This window comes from Phacochoerus africanus, chromosome 8 (assembly GCF_016906955.1).
Source record: "Phacochoerus africanus isolate WHEZ1 chromosome 8, ROS_Pafr_v1, whole genome shotgun sequence".
Lineage (NCBI taxonomy): Eukaryota > Metazoa > Chordata > Mammalia > Artiodactyla > Suidae > Phacochoerus > Phacochoerus africanus.
In genome coordinates this window covers 87465663-87482267 of record NC_062551.1, presented here as the reverse complement: position 1 = coordinate 87482267, position 16605 = coordinate 87465663, and the positions used below count along the sequence as shown (strand labels likewise).

Genomic DNA, 16605 nt, shown 5'->3' with positions numbered 1-16605 from the left:
CTCTGTAGTGATTAAAGAATTCTGAAAATAAAAATCTGATAAAAGTAACCCTAACTAGAGTCTACCTTCTAGACTCTCTGAGGTTAAAATCTAGAGAGCAGAGTTATTTCACAATTCAATCCTTTCAGGGTGGGACTTAATAATAACCTTCCCCCATTTAAAGGCAGAGGCAGAACACCCAAAATACACTGTAGAAAAGTCAACTGCTAAAGTTGCCCAATAAACCTACAGAAGAGCCTAGGATTAAAACTCACAGAGTTTCCACCTAATTATTTGGCTCCCTGAGTTCTCCCTCCCAGGCTTGTCTCAACACAGCTGTCAGACTGACAGATGCACTTATAAACTGCCAGGCACAATCAGAGGCATCACCTGACAGGGTATCGACGCAAGTGAGTTGAAGACTAACTGCTGGAAAGTGGCAGGCCTTTAATCCCCACGCAGTCCCCAAAGTGTCATATAAATGCTCAAGTAAGGATGGGACTTTGAGGTACTGGCAGCTACAGCAAGTCACTGACAAGAAAATCTGTCTTCAGACCAAAAGAGGTGCATGCATACCCTATAGGGATGAGGGTGAGCTCCACCTCATTAACTCCCAGCCGACATAAAACAAGAAACTTTACTACAGATTGCTGACTGCTAGCTTGGAAACCACCGGTAAGCCATTTCTAATGTACCAAGATACAATTTGAAGCAGAGCAGTCTCCAAGGCTAGAGGCACAGATTATTAGCAAGATCAGCTATTGGACTTCTGTAAAAGAAAAAGTTTATTTTAAAAAACTGCATTCGTTCCCCAGCATCTCCACCAAAAATAAATAAATAAATGAAATGAAATTTAAAAATAAATAAATAACTGCAAATAGTGAAAGTCCCTTTTCCGTGTACATCTCTCTCTTAGCAAGCCAAGATCCCCAGAGGTAACCATCAATAATTTGTTGAATATTCTTCCAGGCTTTCTTCTAAATATGCACAATGTTTAAAATACATAGGCCTAACGTTTACCATCGCATCCGAAAGAATAAAATACCTAGGAGTAAACCTATATAAAGAGACAAAAGACCTGTACTCCAAAAACTACAAGCCACTGATGAAAGAAATCAAAGATGACACAAATAGATGGAAAGATATACCATGCTCGTGGATTGGAAGAGTTAATATTATCAAAATGACTATACTACCTAAGGCAATCTACAGATTCAACACAATCCCTATCAAATTACCAAGGACATTTTTCACAGAACTCGAACAAAATATTTTAAAGTTTGTTTGGAAGCACAAAAGACCCAGAATAGCCAAAGACATCCTGAAAAAGAAAAATGGAGCTGGAGGAATCAGGCTCCCAGACTTCAGAATATACTACAAAGCAACAATCATCAAAACCGCATGGTACTGGCACAAAGACAGACATACAGATCAGTGGAACAGGATAGAAAGCCCAGAATTAAACCCACGCACCTACAGCCAACTAATCTATGACAAAGGAGGCAAGAATATACAGTGGAGAAAGGACAGCTTGTTCAATAAGTGGTGCTGGGAAAACTGGACAGCCACATGGAAAAGAATGAAATTAGAACACTCCCTAACACCATACACAAAAATAAACTCCAAATGGATTAAAGACCTAGATATAAGACCAGACACTATCAAACTCCTAGAGGAAAACATAGGCCAAACACTCTCTGACATAAACGATAGCAACATCTTCTCAGATCCACCTATCAGAGTATTGACAACAAAAACAAAAATAAACAAATGGGACCTAATCAAACTGCAAAGTTTCTGCACAGCCAAGGAAACCCTAAACAACACAAAAAGACAACACACAGAATGGGAGAAAATCTTTGCAAGTGAATCGACTGACAAGGGATTAATCTCCAAAATCTATAAACAACTTCTGCAGCTCCATACCAAAAACACAAACAAGCCTATCAAAAAATGGGCAGAAGATCTAAACAGACAGTTCTCCAAAGAAGACATACAGATGGCTGAGAAACACATGAAAGGATGTTCAACATCACTCATTATCAGAGAGATGCACCACCTTACACCAGCCAGAATGGCCATCATCCAAAAGTCTACAAACAATAAGTGCTGGAGAGGGTGTGGAGAAAAAGGAACCCTAGTACACTGTTGGTGGGATTGTAAATGGGTGCAACCACTGTGGAAAGCTGTATGGAGATTCCTCAGAAAACTAAACATAGAACTACCATTTGAGCCAGCAATCCCACTCCTGGGCATCTACCCAGAGAAAACCACGACTCGCAAAGACACATGTACTCCGATGTTCATTGCAGCACTGTTTCCAATAGCCAAGACCTGGAAACAACCTAAATGTCCATCGACAGAGGAGTGGATCAAGAAGATGTGGTACATATACACAATGGAATATTACTCAGCCATTAAAAAGAATGAAATACCAGCATTTTTGGCAACATGGATGGACCTAGAAACTATCATGCTAAGTGAAGTCAGCCATACAATGAGACACCAACATCCAATGCTTTCACTGACATGTGGAATCTAAAAATAGGACAGACGGAACTTCTTTGCAGAACAGAAGCTAACTCACAGACATTGAAAAACTTATGGTCTCCGGAGGAGACAGTTTGGGGGGTGGGGGGATGTGCTTGGGCTGTGGGATGGAAATCCTGTGAAATCAGATTGTTATGATCATTATACAACTACAGATGTGATAAATTCATTTGAGTAATAAAAAAATTAAAAATAAAATAAAAAACATAGGCCTATGTAAACATGCTTTAAGGGGGGGAAGGGTCATGCTATGCAAATTCTTGTGCAACACGCTTTCTCATTTTATTGACTTAGACACCTTTCCATTTCAGTAAATTGAGAGTTATCTTGTTTTATTGATGCATTTTCCACCCTTCACTTTAATGTTTTTGAAACTGGAATGCTGATTATGAACAATGCTGATTATGAACTGCTATCAGTCAGGTATCAGTGTGGTGGAATTGCATAAAATCTTTCCATTGACCCTCCTGGTAAAATCAAGAGGGCACAAGCACTGAAGTATCTCAGAAATACAGTTATCATTCTTTTTATCATCTTCATAGTTCACTGCATAGATGTACATAATTTATCTAATTCCATAGTGCAATCAAAATTCCCCAAAGAACTGCTGGATTAAAAGAGTAATAATAAGCACATTGGAGTTCCTTGGTGGCCTAGTGGTTAAGGATCCAGCATTGTCAACGCTGTGGCATGGGTTTGAACTCTGGCCTGAGAACTTCCACATGCCATGGGCCAGGCCAAAAAAAAAGCATATGAAAAACATTAATAGGCATTACAGAAGTCTGTAACAATTTATGCCCTCAATAGCAAGTGAAACTATTATTCAAATAACCAACACTTTAAAAAATATTTTAAAAATAATTTTATATGCATACATAGTTGAAAGAAATAAGACAGAAAGATCTTATGAACCCTTTACCCAACTTCCTCCAATGGTAACATATGGCAAAACTATAGGGCATTATCACAACCAGGATACCGTGGTAATTGATACTGTGATTATATAAGAAATACATATTTGGTCTTTGTCCCTGCTTGCTGGCAGAGATCTCCTAAATGCTTAGAATTTCCCGAGTGACAGGAGCATCTAGCTATTTATAACAAGGCCCTTTCAATCTTACTCAATACTTAAAGAGGTGACTACTGGTGGACCCCTAGAGAACTTTGAGATGGGGGTCAGTAATTAACACATGAACCATCATAAGATTAGAGAGCTGGAACTTATGCTCCCATCCCAATTTCCAGGGAGGGGAGAGGGGCTGGAGATGAAGTCAAATCACCAAAGGCCAATGATTTATTTAGTTATGCCTGCATAATGGGGCCTCTACAAAATGATAAGGTTTGGAGAACTTCTGAGTTGCCAGGCACATTTATGTGCCAAGAAGGTGATGAGCCTCAACTCTACAGAGGCAGAGGCTCTTGTACTCAGGGCCCTTTGGACCTTGCCCGATGTACCTCCCCATCTGGGTGTTCACCTGTATCTTCTATAATAAACTGTGAGTACGACATTTTTGTTTTGTGAGTTCTACCAAGTTATCAAAATTTGGGAAGGTGGTGTGGGAACCTTCAAATTTGCAGCTAAGTTGGACAGGAGTGTGCGTAACATGGAGACACAATACTTCCAAGTGGTGTCTGAAGTGAGCGAAGTCTTATGAGACTGAGAACTTAAACCTGTGGAGTTCAACATTACCTCTGTAGAGTTAGTGTCAGAATTAAAATGAATTGCTGGACACTCACTTGATATCAGAGAATCAAAGAATCAGAGAACTGAAGAACTGATTCTTCTTTTTTTTTTGTCCTTTTGTCCTTTTAGGGCCACACCCATGGCATATGGAGGTTCCCAGGCTAGGGGTCGAATCGGAGCTGTAGCTACTAGCCTACGCCACAGCCACGGCAATGCCATATCTGAATCACATCTGCGAGCTACACCACAGCTCACGGCAACACCGGATCCTTAACCCACTGAGCAAGGCCAGGGATAGAACCTATATCTCCATGGATATTAGTCAGGTTTGTCAGCGCTGAGCCACAACAGGAACTCCTATATTGACTTTTTTATACAGTAAAATATTCTTCTATATTTTCTTCTAATACATTTATGGCTATATCTTTCATATTAAGATCTTTAATAAATCTTTCATTTGTTTTAGCACAAGGAATTAGCAGGTTGAGTCTTTTGATTCATTAGCAATGTAACAGAGCTGAAAGTTCACTGGGCTAGACATCAGGAGGCCTGGGTTCTAGTTTTGGCCATGCTGACCTTAGCTAAATCATTCTGAGAAGGCCACTAGTCTGCAGAACTTCCTTTTCTACTTAACACAATTGTTTTAAGAAATATAAGATTTAAGATTAAAGATGTGGAGTTCCCTTTGTGGCTTAGCAGTTAATAAACCTGACTAGTATCCATGAGGATGCAGGTTCTATCCTTGGCCTCACTCAGTGGGTTAAGGATCTGGCCTTGCCGTGAGCTGTGGTGTAGGTCACAGACGCAGCTTAGATCTGGTTTTGCTGTGGCTGTGGTATAGGCTGGCAGCTGTAGCTCTGATTTGACCCCTAGCCTGGGAACCTCCATATGCCACCGATGCGGTCCTAAAAAGAAAAAGAAAAAAAAAAGACTATAGATGTGAAAAGGATTCTTAAAAAATGTTCAATAAATACCCATCAAATAAAGAAAATGTAAAGTATTATATATATATACACATACATACATGGATGGATGTATTGGTTAGAATACTATTTCCCTTCCATATGCCATATGCTAGAAGAATCAAAATGTCAATCTCAGAATATAAGTGGCTAAACCTCCCCTAAATCCTAAGTCCAAAGAGGTCAAGCACTCACCTAGGATCACAGGTGAAATTTAGGGAACACAAGTGGCTATGCCCCAGCCAGATCCCTCCCAAGTCAGTTCCACTCTTCTGAGTTTAGACTTACTAAAAATGAACTGTCAGTTGTATTCATGTGTTTACACTAAAAACAAAAACTACTATCTGAAAAATGCACAGCCTATAATTAGGATGTGGTGGGGGTGACAGCAAAGAGTGAAATGAGAATGATGAATTTCAAGTTATAGGCTCCCACCTTGTTTCCGACAGCCTGGGATTTTGATAAAGGCTCCATAGTCTGTCACCATAGCAACCTAAAAAGAAAAAAACAAACAAAAACTATGTCATTCAAATGAGAATCTCTCTCTCCTATAGCCTTTAGCCTAGTCTCCCTGCATTTCTACTTGGTACTGACTTCCTCTGCTGCAAAACTGCTGCTATTCTATCAAATGTTCTTTCCATTCTTTTCAAAATTTAGACTGCCAGGTATGTGATCACATTAAAAACATTAGTGAGATTGGAATGTTGTCAGATGGTATCACAACATTTCAGAATGCCCAAACCCAAATCCAGTATGTACGAAGTCCCTCCAAAAGGTATATGAACAAAAGGAACAAGCAGCAGAAAATTAGGTAATAAATTTACACTTTATTTCATCTGGAACTGAGGCCTCCAATCCAAATACACAGAAGTTTAATAATTTGAGATGGATCATGTAGGATATCTCTTCTCCCCAAACTTCAAACCAACCAGACTATATAGTTTACTCCATTTCACTCCAAACCAGTCTTTAGTTTTTTCAAGACAATTAGGCCAATACAAAGACATCTGATAGAACCTGAAAAGATGTAATCAGAAAGAGTTGTCTTTTGCAGAGCTGACATAAAATGAAGCAGTTAAGACTTGCTGGATCTATATAATATGCAATGTGTAATAGTAACAAAAGGCCCCAAAGCCTTTCTTGCCAGACAAATCATTATCCCAGACCCTACTTCTATTGCTCCCCCACCACCACCCATCAATTATGGACTGGGATTTAAGTTGTCACTGTATACTATATTTACTACTAAACTCATTATTATTTATAAAATATTCAATACAATCTTACATATATAAACTTTGTGCTTTTCAGTAACTTTAAAATTAGTTATTTCATCTTGGGCAGTTTCAGCTTAACCATAACTAAAACAAGAAGGAGATAATCCTTGCTGCACTGCTATTCATTAATGTATACTGAATACTCACTACATGCGAAACACTAATCAAAGTGCTTTACATAATTCTTATACCATATGATGCTGGTATTAATATTATTCTCATTTGATGGATGACAAAACTAATGCTGTGATTTGAACGCAGGGAGTCCTTAACTGCCCACTACTACAGCTGCTCATAGATTCCCTTCATAGAAACAGCCAAAAGCAATGTGACATTTGACATCGTATCTACTCCTGGCAACAACCTTAGGAGTATATATGATGGGTCCCCATGTTCCAGATGAGGTGGAATAGTACCGATATAGGAAGACCACAGGCTTTGGAGGGAAAGATGTGGCTTCTAATCCCAGCTCTGCCACTTCTTACCTGTGGCATCCAGAACACAACCTGCCTTTCAGAGCCCAAGTTCCCATTTGTATTCACTTTGCTGCTGCAGATAACAATTTATGTACATAAAGAGCCAGGCATTGTTATCTGGCATTCAAAGTACATTCAATAAATTATAGCTTCTTAATAATGTACAGTCCAAGACAGTGAAGCACAAAAAGGTTAGTGACTATTGGAAATGCACACAATTACCTTAGATACATGGTAGGCACAGAACCTATGTCCTTTGACTCCTAGTCTAATGCCTCATACTTCACCAAATATCATCACTACTCACTTCAATGTTAGGACTGAAAGAGATAAAAACTTCTACTCTCCTCACTTTTTAGTGGGCACTTGAACTAACTCTCTAAGATATAGCATTAAGAATGGGTAAAGAACCAAAATTTCTAAACTCCTGTTTTACAGTGATGAATATGCTATGCTGGCATAAGGACCAGACACTCCCAAAGAAACAGTACAACCAGGCAGATACTAGTACTTAAAATCAAGACAAGGTGGAATTGAAGAAAGGACTTTAGAGATGAGCTGATCAATCCTGTCACTTTTTTTAAATGAGGAAAATGACCAGGGACATGAAGTACTTAAGTTCACAAAACAAGCTCTTCTCTATAAAACCGGGTCACATGGATAAAGAACATGAGACTTAATAAAAACAAATCCCTTCTTTTTAGACCAACCAAAGGCACTTTGGTTTTCACCCCAGAGTTCTAGAAAGTGGGCTTAAATGCCTCATATTGCATAACCAACATTATTTAAGGGCATAATTATTTAAATAACTTCAAAGTAGCATCTGGAAGTTGGAGCCCAAATCAACTTACTGCTATAAATTAAAACAATCTCACCTCTCAATCTGAAGCTCCAGTGTCACATTATGATCTTTTGAGGAAATACCATATCAGACCTCATTTTGGCCGCTCCCAAAAGGAATGGTTAATGTGCTCCAGAATGGATGCACTCAACTGTTCAGTTAGGAAAACACATTCTTGCCTATTTCCAGCACCAGGTGTTTCCATCACTGTGTCTCCTAGGGTGCAGTCAGACTTGAAATTAACCGAATGGCACCTGCCTTAAACGATCACACAGTCTGCCTGGTGTCCCAAGAATAATTAATCAAGTAGCTCAGGGGAAAAAAATTCATAATTATCTCAACTGAACTCAGGGCTTGGGTAAAATGAATTTACCATCTTCAGATTAGAGGTTGCATTAGCCTTGAAACTAGTTATCCCCATAACGTAAATGAGGAATTTGAGGCTCAGAGACACCAGCTACTTGTCTAAAAAAGTTAGAAAGTATCAAGGCCAGGTACAGAACAGAAGTTTTCTGACTTCTAGTCCAACGCTATTTCCAACTCACAAATACACATCTCCCTTCAGCATTTCTTTGGCTATGGCTCGGCTAAGCCAAATTTCAAATCCCGTTGCTATGCTTGAACTGCCTACTATGCTTTATGAACTCCAAGATGCCACTCAGACGACAAGAGAAGGATGAATACTGGCTTCTCAGTTATTCAGTCACTGGGACCCCAACTCTGCTGAGCCTGCTAAGAGAAAGGCTGCTAGGATATGGGCTGCACCACCAGTTTCTTCAAAGCCAACTGGTCCTAAGAAGCTTGGATTCAATTTAATTCAAACATTTACTGAGCACCTGTATGGAGGATGCCATGTCAGGCCTTGTGAAATAAGGACAACTTAAAAAAACAGACGCCGAAGTTCCCGTCGTGGTGCAGTGGTTAACGAATCCGACTAGGAACCATGAGGTTGTGGGTTTGATCCCTGGCCTTGCTCAGTGGGTTAAGGATCCAGCATTGCCGTGAGCTGTGATGTTAAGTCACAGATGCGGCTCAAATCTGGCAGTGCTGTGGCTCTGGCGTAGGCCAGCGGCTACAACTCTGATTCGACCCCTAGCCTGGGAACCTCCACGTGCCGCTGGTGCGGCCCCAGGAAAGATACATGACATAAACACTGTGGCTGCTCTGCTCTCCAGTAAAATACAATCTAGTTGAAGAGACAGACACATATACAAGCGACAAGAGTACAAGACAGACTAAGATAAACATCACAATAGAGGTACAAACAAATGACAGTGGAACAACCAGATTTACCATCTACCTCCTATATTATCCCAAGTGAGTCAAAAGAATTTTCTTATGGGTCTTTGAGTTCCTTCATGGATTTATGACCAGTTGAACAACCCCAGCTACAGACTTGGGGAGACAACAACACATAACGTGTGAAAGTGCTGGCATATATTAAGCTTACAATTTTTAAAAATTATAATATAAATTCTTCTTTATAAATATTAGGCACTGACTGGCTGCTGGATAAATATTCTAAAAAATAGTCTCTTCTTTCCAATTTATCATGAACTTTCTCTTTCCCTAATTTCAGTCACTTCTAAACATTTTTCAAAAAGTGTTTCTGAAATACTGGAACTATAGTCCTAGTACTGGAACTATAAAGTTCTTTCTGAACATTACCCAAGCCCATCCTTCCTTGAGAGTAAAACATAAAACCTACACTAATTCAAGCCCCATCTCAAATAAGAAAAAGACATAGGTCAGGAGCACTTTACTAGAAATCGGAGTCAGTTTATGGAGGGCAGAGACCTCTTCTTTCTTTTATGCAACATGTGAAAAGTGAGGGCTCATGATCAGAAAAATTGACATTATCTCCAGAGCTACCATTTCCCTCTTCTGAGCCCTGGTTCCTCACTCACCTTTGGGGGTACCATGGGCCCTAAAGAAAGACAACAGAGGCTCTGAAGAGCAGAGTTGTTTGCTATTTGTTAGAATGTTATGATCCTTTATATGACTGTTACAACTTGGGGTCTACTTAACAGAAGTCAAAAGCCCTGTTTATCTATAACCAACAGTCACAATGTCTGTCCTCAAAGGCCTCACCTAATTAGGTGGTAAAACTTTTGTCAATCATAAAGCAGCAAGGTGAACGCCATAAGAATAATATAGTTAAAATACTATAGGTACTCATAAGACACTGAAAACAATTTTTTGGCTTTAATTTTGCTTCAAGGGAAGGGAAATAACATTAATACTTTAAACTGAATCCCTCCTATGTCTCAGGCATTGGGTTTTTAGAGATGATAGCTTATCTAACCATCATCACAATCCTATGAAGTTTTTTTGTTTTTTGTTTTTTAAATTTCCATGTAACAAATGAGAAGACTGAGGCTCAAAGACATTAAGTGATAACCTCAAGGATCACACAGCTAGTAAGTAAAGGAGCTAAGACTAGAATCCCGGTTCTGTCTGGTTACAAAGACTCTGCTCTTTAAACAAATATAACACCTTCTCCCTCAAAGGTTGATGATTCATTTAGTCATCAAAGACGTATTGAGCACCTACTATTTTCCACCCACCTACCTGGGACTGAGATACACAATGGTAAATAAAATAGACAGGGCTCTGTCTTCATGGAGCTTAGCATCCTGTGAGGAAGAAAGGCTTTAAATAAGTACAAAATAAATGGAGGGTGAGCCCATTTATTTACAGTGGGGAAAAAATCTCTGAGAAGATGCATTAGGGTTGAGACCTAAAAGATAAAGTTGGTAAGAAAGTGGGGCAGTTAGAAACAACAGCATGTGTACAAGTCCTGAGAAGAAAGCAAGTTTAGAATGTTCAGGGAGATAAGGAGGCCAGAGTAGCTAGAGCATGAGTAGAGTAGAACAAAACAACATTGTCAGAGTGGGCAGAAGCACAGCCAGATAAGGGTCATGAAAAGAAGTCTGGATACATTCAAGTACAATCAGAAGCATAGAAGAGCTTCAAGAAAGTAGCTTGGTCCAACCTGTTTATAAAATGTTATTCTGGCTGCAATGCGGAAAAAGAGATTGGAGGGGGACTACAAAAGAAGTAGGGAGCTCAGGAAGGGCAAGTTTATACTAATGGGGTGTCAAGAAAATAGACACCAGATAAAGGGGATAAAGAAATACAGACACCAGAGACATATTTGGGAGGTAGGAATGATAGGACTTGCTGATGGACTATAGACAGAAGAAAACAAGATCAAATCAAGGATGATGCCCAGATTACTAGCATAGGTAAGTGAATGGATATTTTGCTGAGATGGGAAAAACCAGAAGAAGATATTTGGTGAGAAAATTAAAAATTCAGTTTAAAACATAAATTAGAAATGCTCTGAAGTATCCAGATGAAGATATCAAGTATGTAGTTAGAAGTAGGGTGCTTAGAGAAGGTACATATTCTACTAGTCCTTCAAGACATTCTCAAGTGGACAGGAGCTCCAAACCCCGCTGCTTTTCACCCTCAATCTATGCTTAATATAAACGGAAGGTTTTCAGAGGCAAAAGAATGTACCTCTCCTTGGAAAATAGTGTAGAGAGCAGGCAAGTTCTCCATGGTCTCAGGTCTTCCCGAATTCATCCTTAATGTTCTATGGTTCCTCCATTTCTCTTCTGCTAAAGTTAATTCAAGTGTCCTGTCACAAAGATAAAACAGGCAACAATAAGAGCAAGATCTGCAATAAAGAAGAAATGTGTGCTGCCTAATCACAGATTGTCTCTCAAGGTAACCACTAGATTTAATATCGTGCACTTATATCCAAATCTCTTTTGTTCACTGTATTAGTGGGGAGTTTTGGTAACTTTGATCTTATTTCTTTACAATTTGATACTTACCCAAAGCCATTAGCCTGTTCTGTTTTTTAATTGCTGTCATTGCTATTTTTTTGCCAAGGAAAGGCTTTTGGGCTGCGTGTGTGTGTGTGAGAGAATGGATCTTAAAAAAAGGAATACTAATGGTAATACGAGCTAACATCTATCAAGCACTTACTATGTCCAAGTACTGTGCTAAGCACTGGACACACAATATCTCATTTAATCCTCAAAACTCTCAAGATGTAGGTTTTATTAATTATATTATATAGATGAGAAAACCAAGGCTTCCAGAGGCCAATTTATTGGGCCTATGTCAACAAGCCAGAAAATGGAGGAGTTAAATTCTAGCTGACAGAGTCCACGCTTTTAACCACTGTGGGTGTTAAATCTGAAATGACTTCAAAAAGAGAGCAGAGCTTACCTTTTTCACTAACAAAATTAAAAATATGAATACTCATTTTAAAAATTCAGATAATACATTAATAAGGAAAAGAAGGGAGTTCCCTTCGTGGCTCAGAGGTTAACAAGCCTGATTAGGACCCATGAGGACACGGGCTCAATCCCTGGCCTCACTCAGTGGGTTAAGGATCTGGCATTGCCATAAGCTATGGTGTACGTCATAGACACATCAAGGATCTGGCTTTGCTGTGGCTGTAGGCCAGTGGCTGCAGCTCTGATTCAACTCCTAGCCTGGGAACCTCCATATACCACGGTGTGGCCCTAAAAAGCAAAAAATAAAAGAAAAGAAAATCATCTTTATTTCAATTTGGTTTATGCACTTTCTGATTTTTTTATATGTACAAGTGGGTTTTTTTTTTGTCTTTTTGCCTTTTCTAGGGCCGCTTCCAGGGCATATGGAGATTCCCAGGCTAGGGGTCTAATTGGAGCTGTAGCCACCAGCCTACACCAGAGCCACAGCAACGCAGGATCCGAGCCGCGTCTGCAACCTGCACCACAGCTCACGGCAATGCCGGATCGTTAACCCACTGAGCAAGGGCAGGGACCGAACCCGCAACCTCATGGTTCCTAGTCGGATTCGTTAACCACTGCGCCACGATGGGAACTCCACAAGTGGGTTTTTTAATGGAGTAATGAAGCCATTAATTAATACATTAACATCCATTTTCTTACTGTATTTTAGCAATTCATATACAAACACATTTTTTTTAATGTTTATATCATAATCTATTGCTGGATGCATCAAATTTATTTAACTATTTATTAAACATGTTAAAATGCAGATTGCAATTCAGTAAGTCTAGGGTGGTGCCAGAAACTCTGAAAAGCTCCCAGGTGATGCTGATGCTGCCAGAGTAGCGAGTCTTATAGCTTTGGAGTTGTTAGGGACCTAAGAGGTACTCTTGCCCAGCCTTCTCATTTTAAAAAGGAAAACTAGCACTCTAACGGCTCTTAACCATGCCCCTTCATTCTGCTGGATAAATCACTGTTACATAAAGATAAATCTAATGGTACTGTCCCCAGTCCTCTTTTTCCTCCCAGTTACACTCAACATCAGTATAATCCTGAAATTCTATTTTCCTTGGGGCTTTTCTCTTTTTAGGGCCACACCTGCAGCATATGGAAGTTCCTGGAAGTAGGGGTAGAATCAGAGCTGCAGCTGCTGGCCTACGCCATGGCTTGCAGCAATGCCAAATCCTTAACCCACTGAGTGAGGCTAGGGATCTAACCAGCATTCTCATGGATACTAGTCAGGTTCTTAACCTGCTGAGCCACAGAGGGACCTCCATTTCCTTGGGTTTTTATAAGCAAATACCTTCTCCTCTCCTCGACCTTGAGTGTATTCCCTTACTTTCAGATGATTAATTTGAGGTGCCATTTTTGGAAAGTCTTCCTGATTTACAATGACCATCCATTAACTGAACTGCTTTCCTTAAAACAGAAATGAAAGAAAATTCAGCCTTCCAAACCCTAGTATCATCCCTGGGCCTAGGAACATTCCTGTCCTTGAGTTCCGTAAGACAACCATGCATCCTTACGATAAACTTGCCCTTTTCTGTTTAGGTCAGCCAGAGGTGGGTTTTATTTATTAACAGCACACAGGTAGAATAAAGGTAGATTTGCCTTTATTCTTGAGAAAAAGCTGATAAATAGGTTCAATCCAGGTTTCACAGCCTGGCTGGGTTCTGCTTCTTCCACTTCCCAGCTATGCAGTCTCATCTCTAGTCCTTCTCTTCCCTCTGCCCAGCATTCCTCACCTCATATCCTAGAACAAAGGTTATTAACCTTAGGCCAGTGGCCTCACTCTTTTAGCACCAGTGAGGTACAGAATCCACAGAGGCACCAGCAGCTAAGACATCTAAATTAAGCTCAAACAACTTAGTCTATGAGCTATTCTTCTTTGAACAAAGATCAGGGAAAGAGCAATACAATCTTAAGTTATTTCTTATAGATATCTGCTGTGATAAGACTATAAACACCCTAAGTTTAAAGCTCTATTTGCTTCTTCTGTAGAAACCCTATGCAATTCTTCAAGTGGAAAACTGGCATGGGTTTTTGAGAAACATCCTGTTATACAACAGTAACAGGCTAACAATTTCCGGATTATAAAAGATTGCTGTTTTTTAAAATGGTTTTTTTTTTTTTTTTTGGTCTTTTTGCCATTTCTTGGGCCACTCCCGTGGCATATGGAGGTTCCCAGGCTAGGGGTCGAATCGGAGCTGTAGCCGCCGGCCTACACCAGAGCCACAGCAACTCGGAATCCGAGCCGCGTCTGCAACCTACACCACAGCTCACAGCAACGCCGGATCGTTAACCCACTGAGCAGGGGCAGGGATGGAACCCGCAACCTCATGGTTCCTAGCCGGATTCGTTAACCACTGAGCCACGACGGGAACTCCATAATGTATTTAATTTTTTTTAATGATATTCCGTAAAAACCTAGGGTTATGGTGGCTATTCAACAGGAATCCAAATTGGAAAGAAAGAACTGTCACTGTTTGCAGTTGACGATATACATAGAAAATTCTAAAGATGCCACCAAAACACTATTAGAGCTCAGTAATGAATCTGGTAAAGTTGAAGGATACAACATAAATACAAAATAATATGCGAAATTTGCTGCATTTCTATACACTAACAATGAACTACCAGAAAGAAAAATTAAGAAAACAATTCCACTTAGAATTGTTTCCTTAATAAAATATCTAGGAAAAAAACATACCTAAGGCGAAATGGTGGTCATCCAGAAGATTCTCAGTTAACTCAAGTTTATTTTTAAAAAGTCTGTTCTGAAATATCTAGGGACCATAGAGTCAAGAAGGTCCAAGTAGGCCCCTTAGCCAGCCAACCAACCAGAGGAGAGCCTCTAAACCAAAGGTGAGGGAGCACAATCCCAAAGAAATCAGATTTAGAGCCCCCCCTCATGCAGCTGGAAAACTAGAAGTTTCTCCTCGGTAATTAGGCAGAGGCTGATTATTGCTGATTCACTCTTGCCCTCCCAGGTTTGGGGTGGGTCATGGTGACAAGGCGAAGTGCAGGTTAGAGGAGAAGGGCCTACTTTTAACAGCATATTCTGCTTTGCTCTGATTTACCTATTAAGCTTCTGTGTAACATTTCATTTGGAAAAAGCATCCCTGCTGCTTTTAAAAAGTTTATGAAACATCCAGATATAGTCTAGTTCAATAGGACCACACCTATAGACTTAAAAGAGCAAGTAAACTGATAAGGGTTGAGGTACACCGTTTGGAAATACCTTGCAATAGTTCTAAAAACAGAAAATCTTCCTCAAGTGTTGCATTTTACTTGAATGTTTTAAACAACTGTAATATGTAGTAGATAGGTAAAATGCACTAGCTACCTCCTTCCCAAAACAAAGGACAGAGTAAGGTAGGTACAGTGTGGGAGTGAGAATGGGAGGTGTGGCAGGGGAATGGTGATCCAAAGTGAGGTCAAAGCCTATGCTGGGTGAGGAGGAAATGTGCAAAGGAGAACTCAGTGTGGGAAGAAGCAGGGTGACCAGGGTACACACACAGGGTAATCCAGAATGGGGATTCGGTCCCCGAGCATAGAAGAGAAGGACCTGAGGATAAGGGGTAGTTATACAATACTAACTTTCTGACTTCAGAAGTTATATTATGGTTATACAGAAGAATGTCCTTGTTTGTAGGAAAACTATTCATATGGGGAATGAGGTCAGCAACTTAATTCTCAAATGATTCATTAAAAAATATTACTTGTGGGAGCTCCTGCCATGGCTCAGCAGTTTACAAACCCAACTAGTATCCATAAGGACTTGGGTTCGATCCCTGGCCTCGCTCAGTGGGTTGCCCAGTGGGTTAGGCATCCAGCGTTGCCGTGAGCTATGGTGTAGGTCGAAGACGAGGCTCAGATCCCGAGCTGCTGTGGCATAGGCTGGCAGCTGCAGCTCTGATTTGATCCTTAGCCTGGGAACTTTCATATGCCACAGGTATGGCCTTAAAAAAGACAAAAAAGGGGGGGGGGTGAATTGTGGAGTTCCCACTGTGACACAATGGCATTGGAGGTAGCTCTGCAGTGTCAGGACCTGGTTCAACCCCTGGCCTGGCACAGTGGGTCAAAGGATTCTGTATTGCCATGGCTGCAGCTCAGATCTGATCCCTGGCCCAGGAACTCCACATGCTTTGGGGCAGCCAAAAAAGAAAAAGAAAAAAAAAAGTGTTATTTGTATTGTATCTCCATAATTTTGTGATTTTTTTTAATGTGCCTGCAATTGGAAAAAAAAATAAATAACCACATCCTCTTCTCCTTCCCTCAAGCAATGAGAAGTTCATAGAACAATATTAAATTGGAAAGATACTATATAGCCCCTTTGGAACTTCATTTCGTGTGTCAACTTACTGATCTGGCCAAGATTTTCTGCTGTTTTTAAGTTTTAGATTTACTGTTGTTGTTACTTAACGGTAATAACTGGATAGAACTCTTGAGAATTAAAGGGATTTTAATTTATTTTTAAGCTATGTATAAGAATGGAGAAGAATCAATTGAAAAGCAAAATACTGGGATAGAGCAAAGAC

The 16605-nt window shown here is 40.0% G+C and overlaps 1 protein-coding gene across 2 annotated transcripts in view; it reads right to left on the bottom strand.

Annotated features, from left to right (window-relative positions):
• Window positions 1-16605, bottom strand: part of ZCCHC17 (zinc finger CCHC-type containing 17) — a 60291-nt gene that overhangs the window by 39920 nt on the left and 3766 nt on the right. For both annotated transcript variants that reach the window (XM_047792983.1, XM_047792984.1), the window contains exons 2-3: window positions 11295-11415; window positions 5611-5668 (exon numbers count right to left, since the gene is read on the bottom strand). In XM_047792983.1, coding sequence (XP_047648939.1) covers window positions 5611-5668; window positions 11295-11360 — 124 coding nt within the window. In that variant the 5' untranslated portion in view covers window positions 11361-11415. The remainder of the gene's footprint in view (window positions 1-5610; window positions 5669-11294; window positions 11416-16605) is intronic.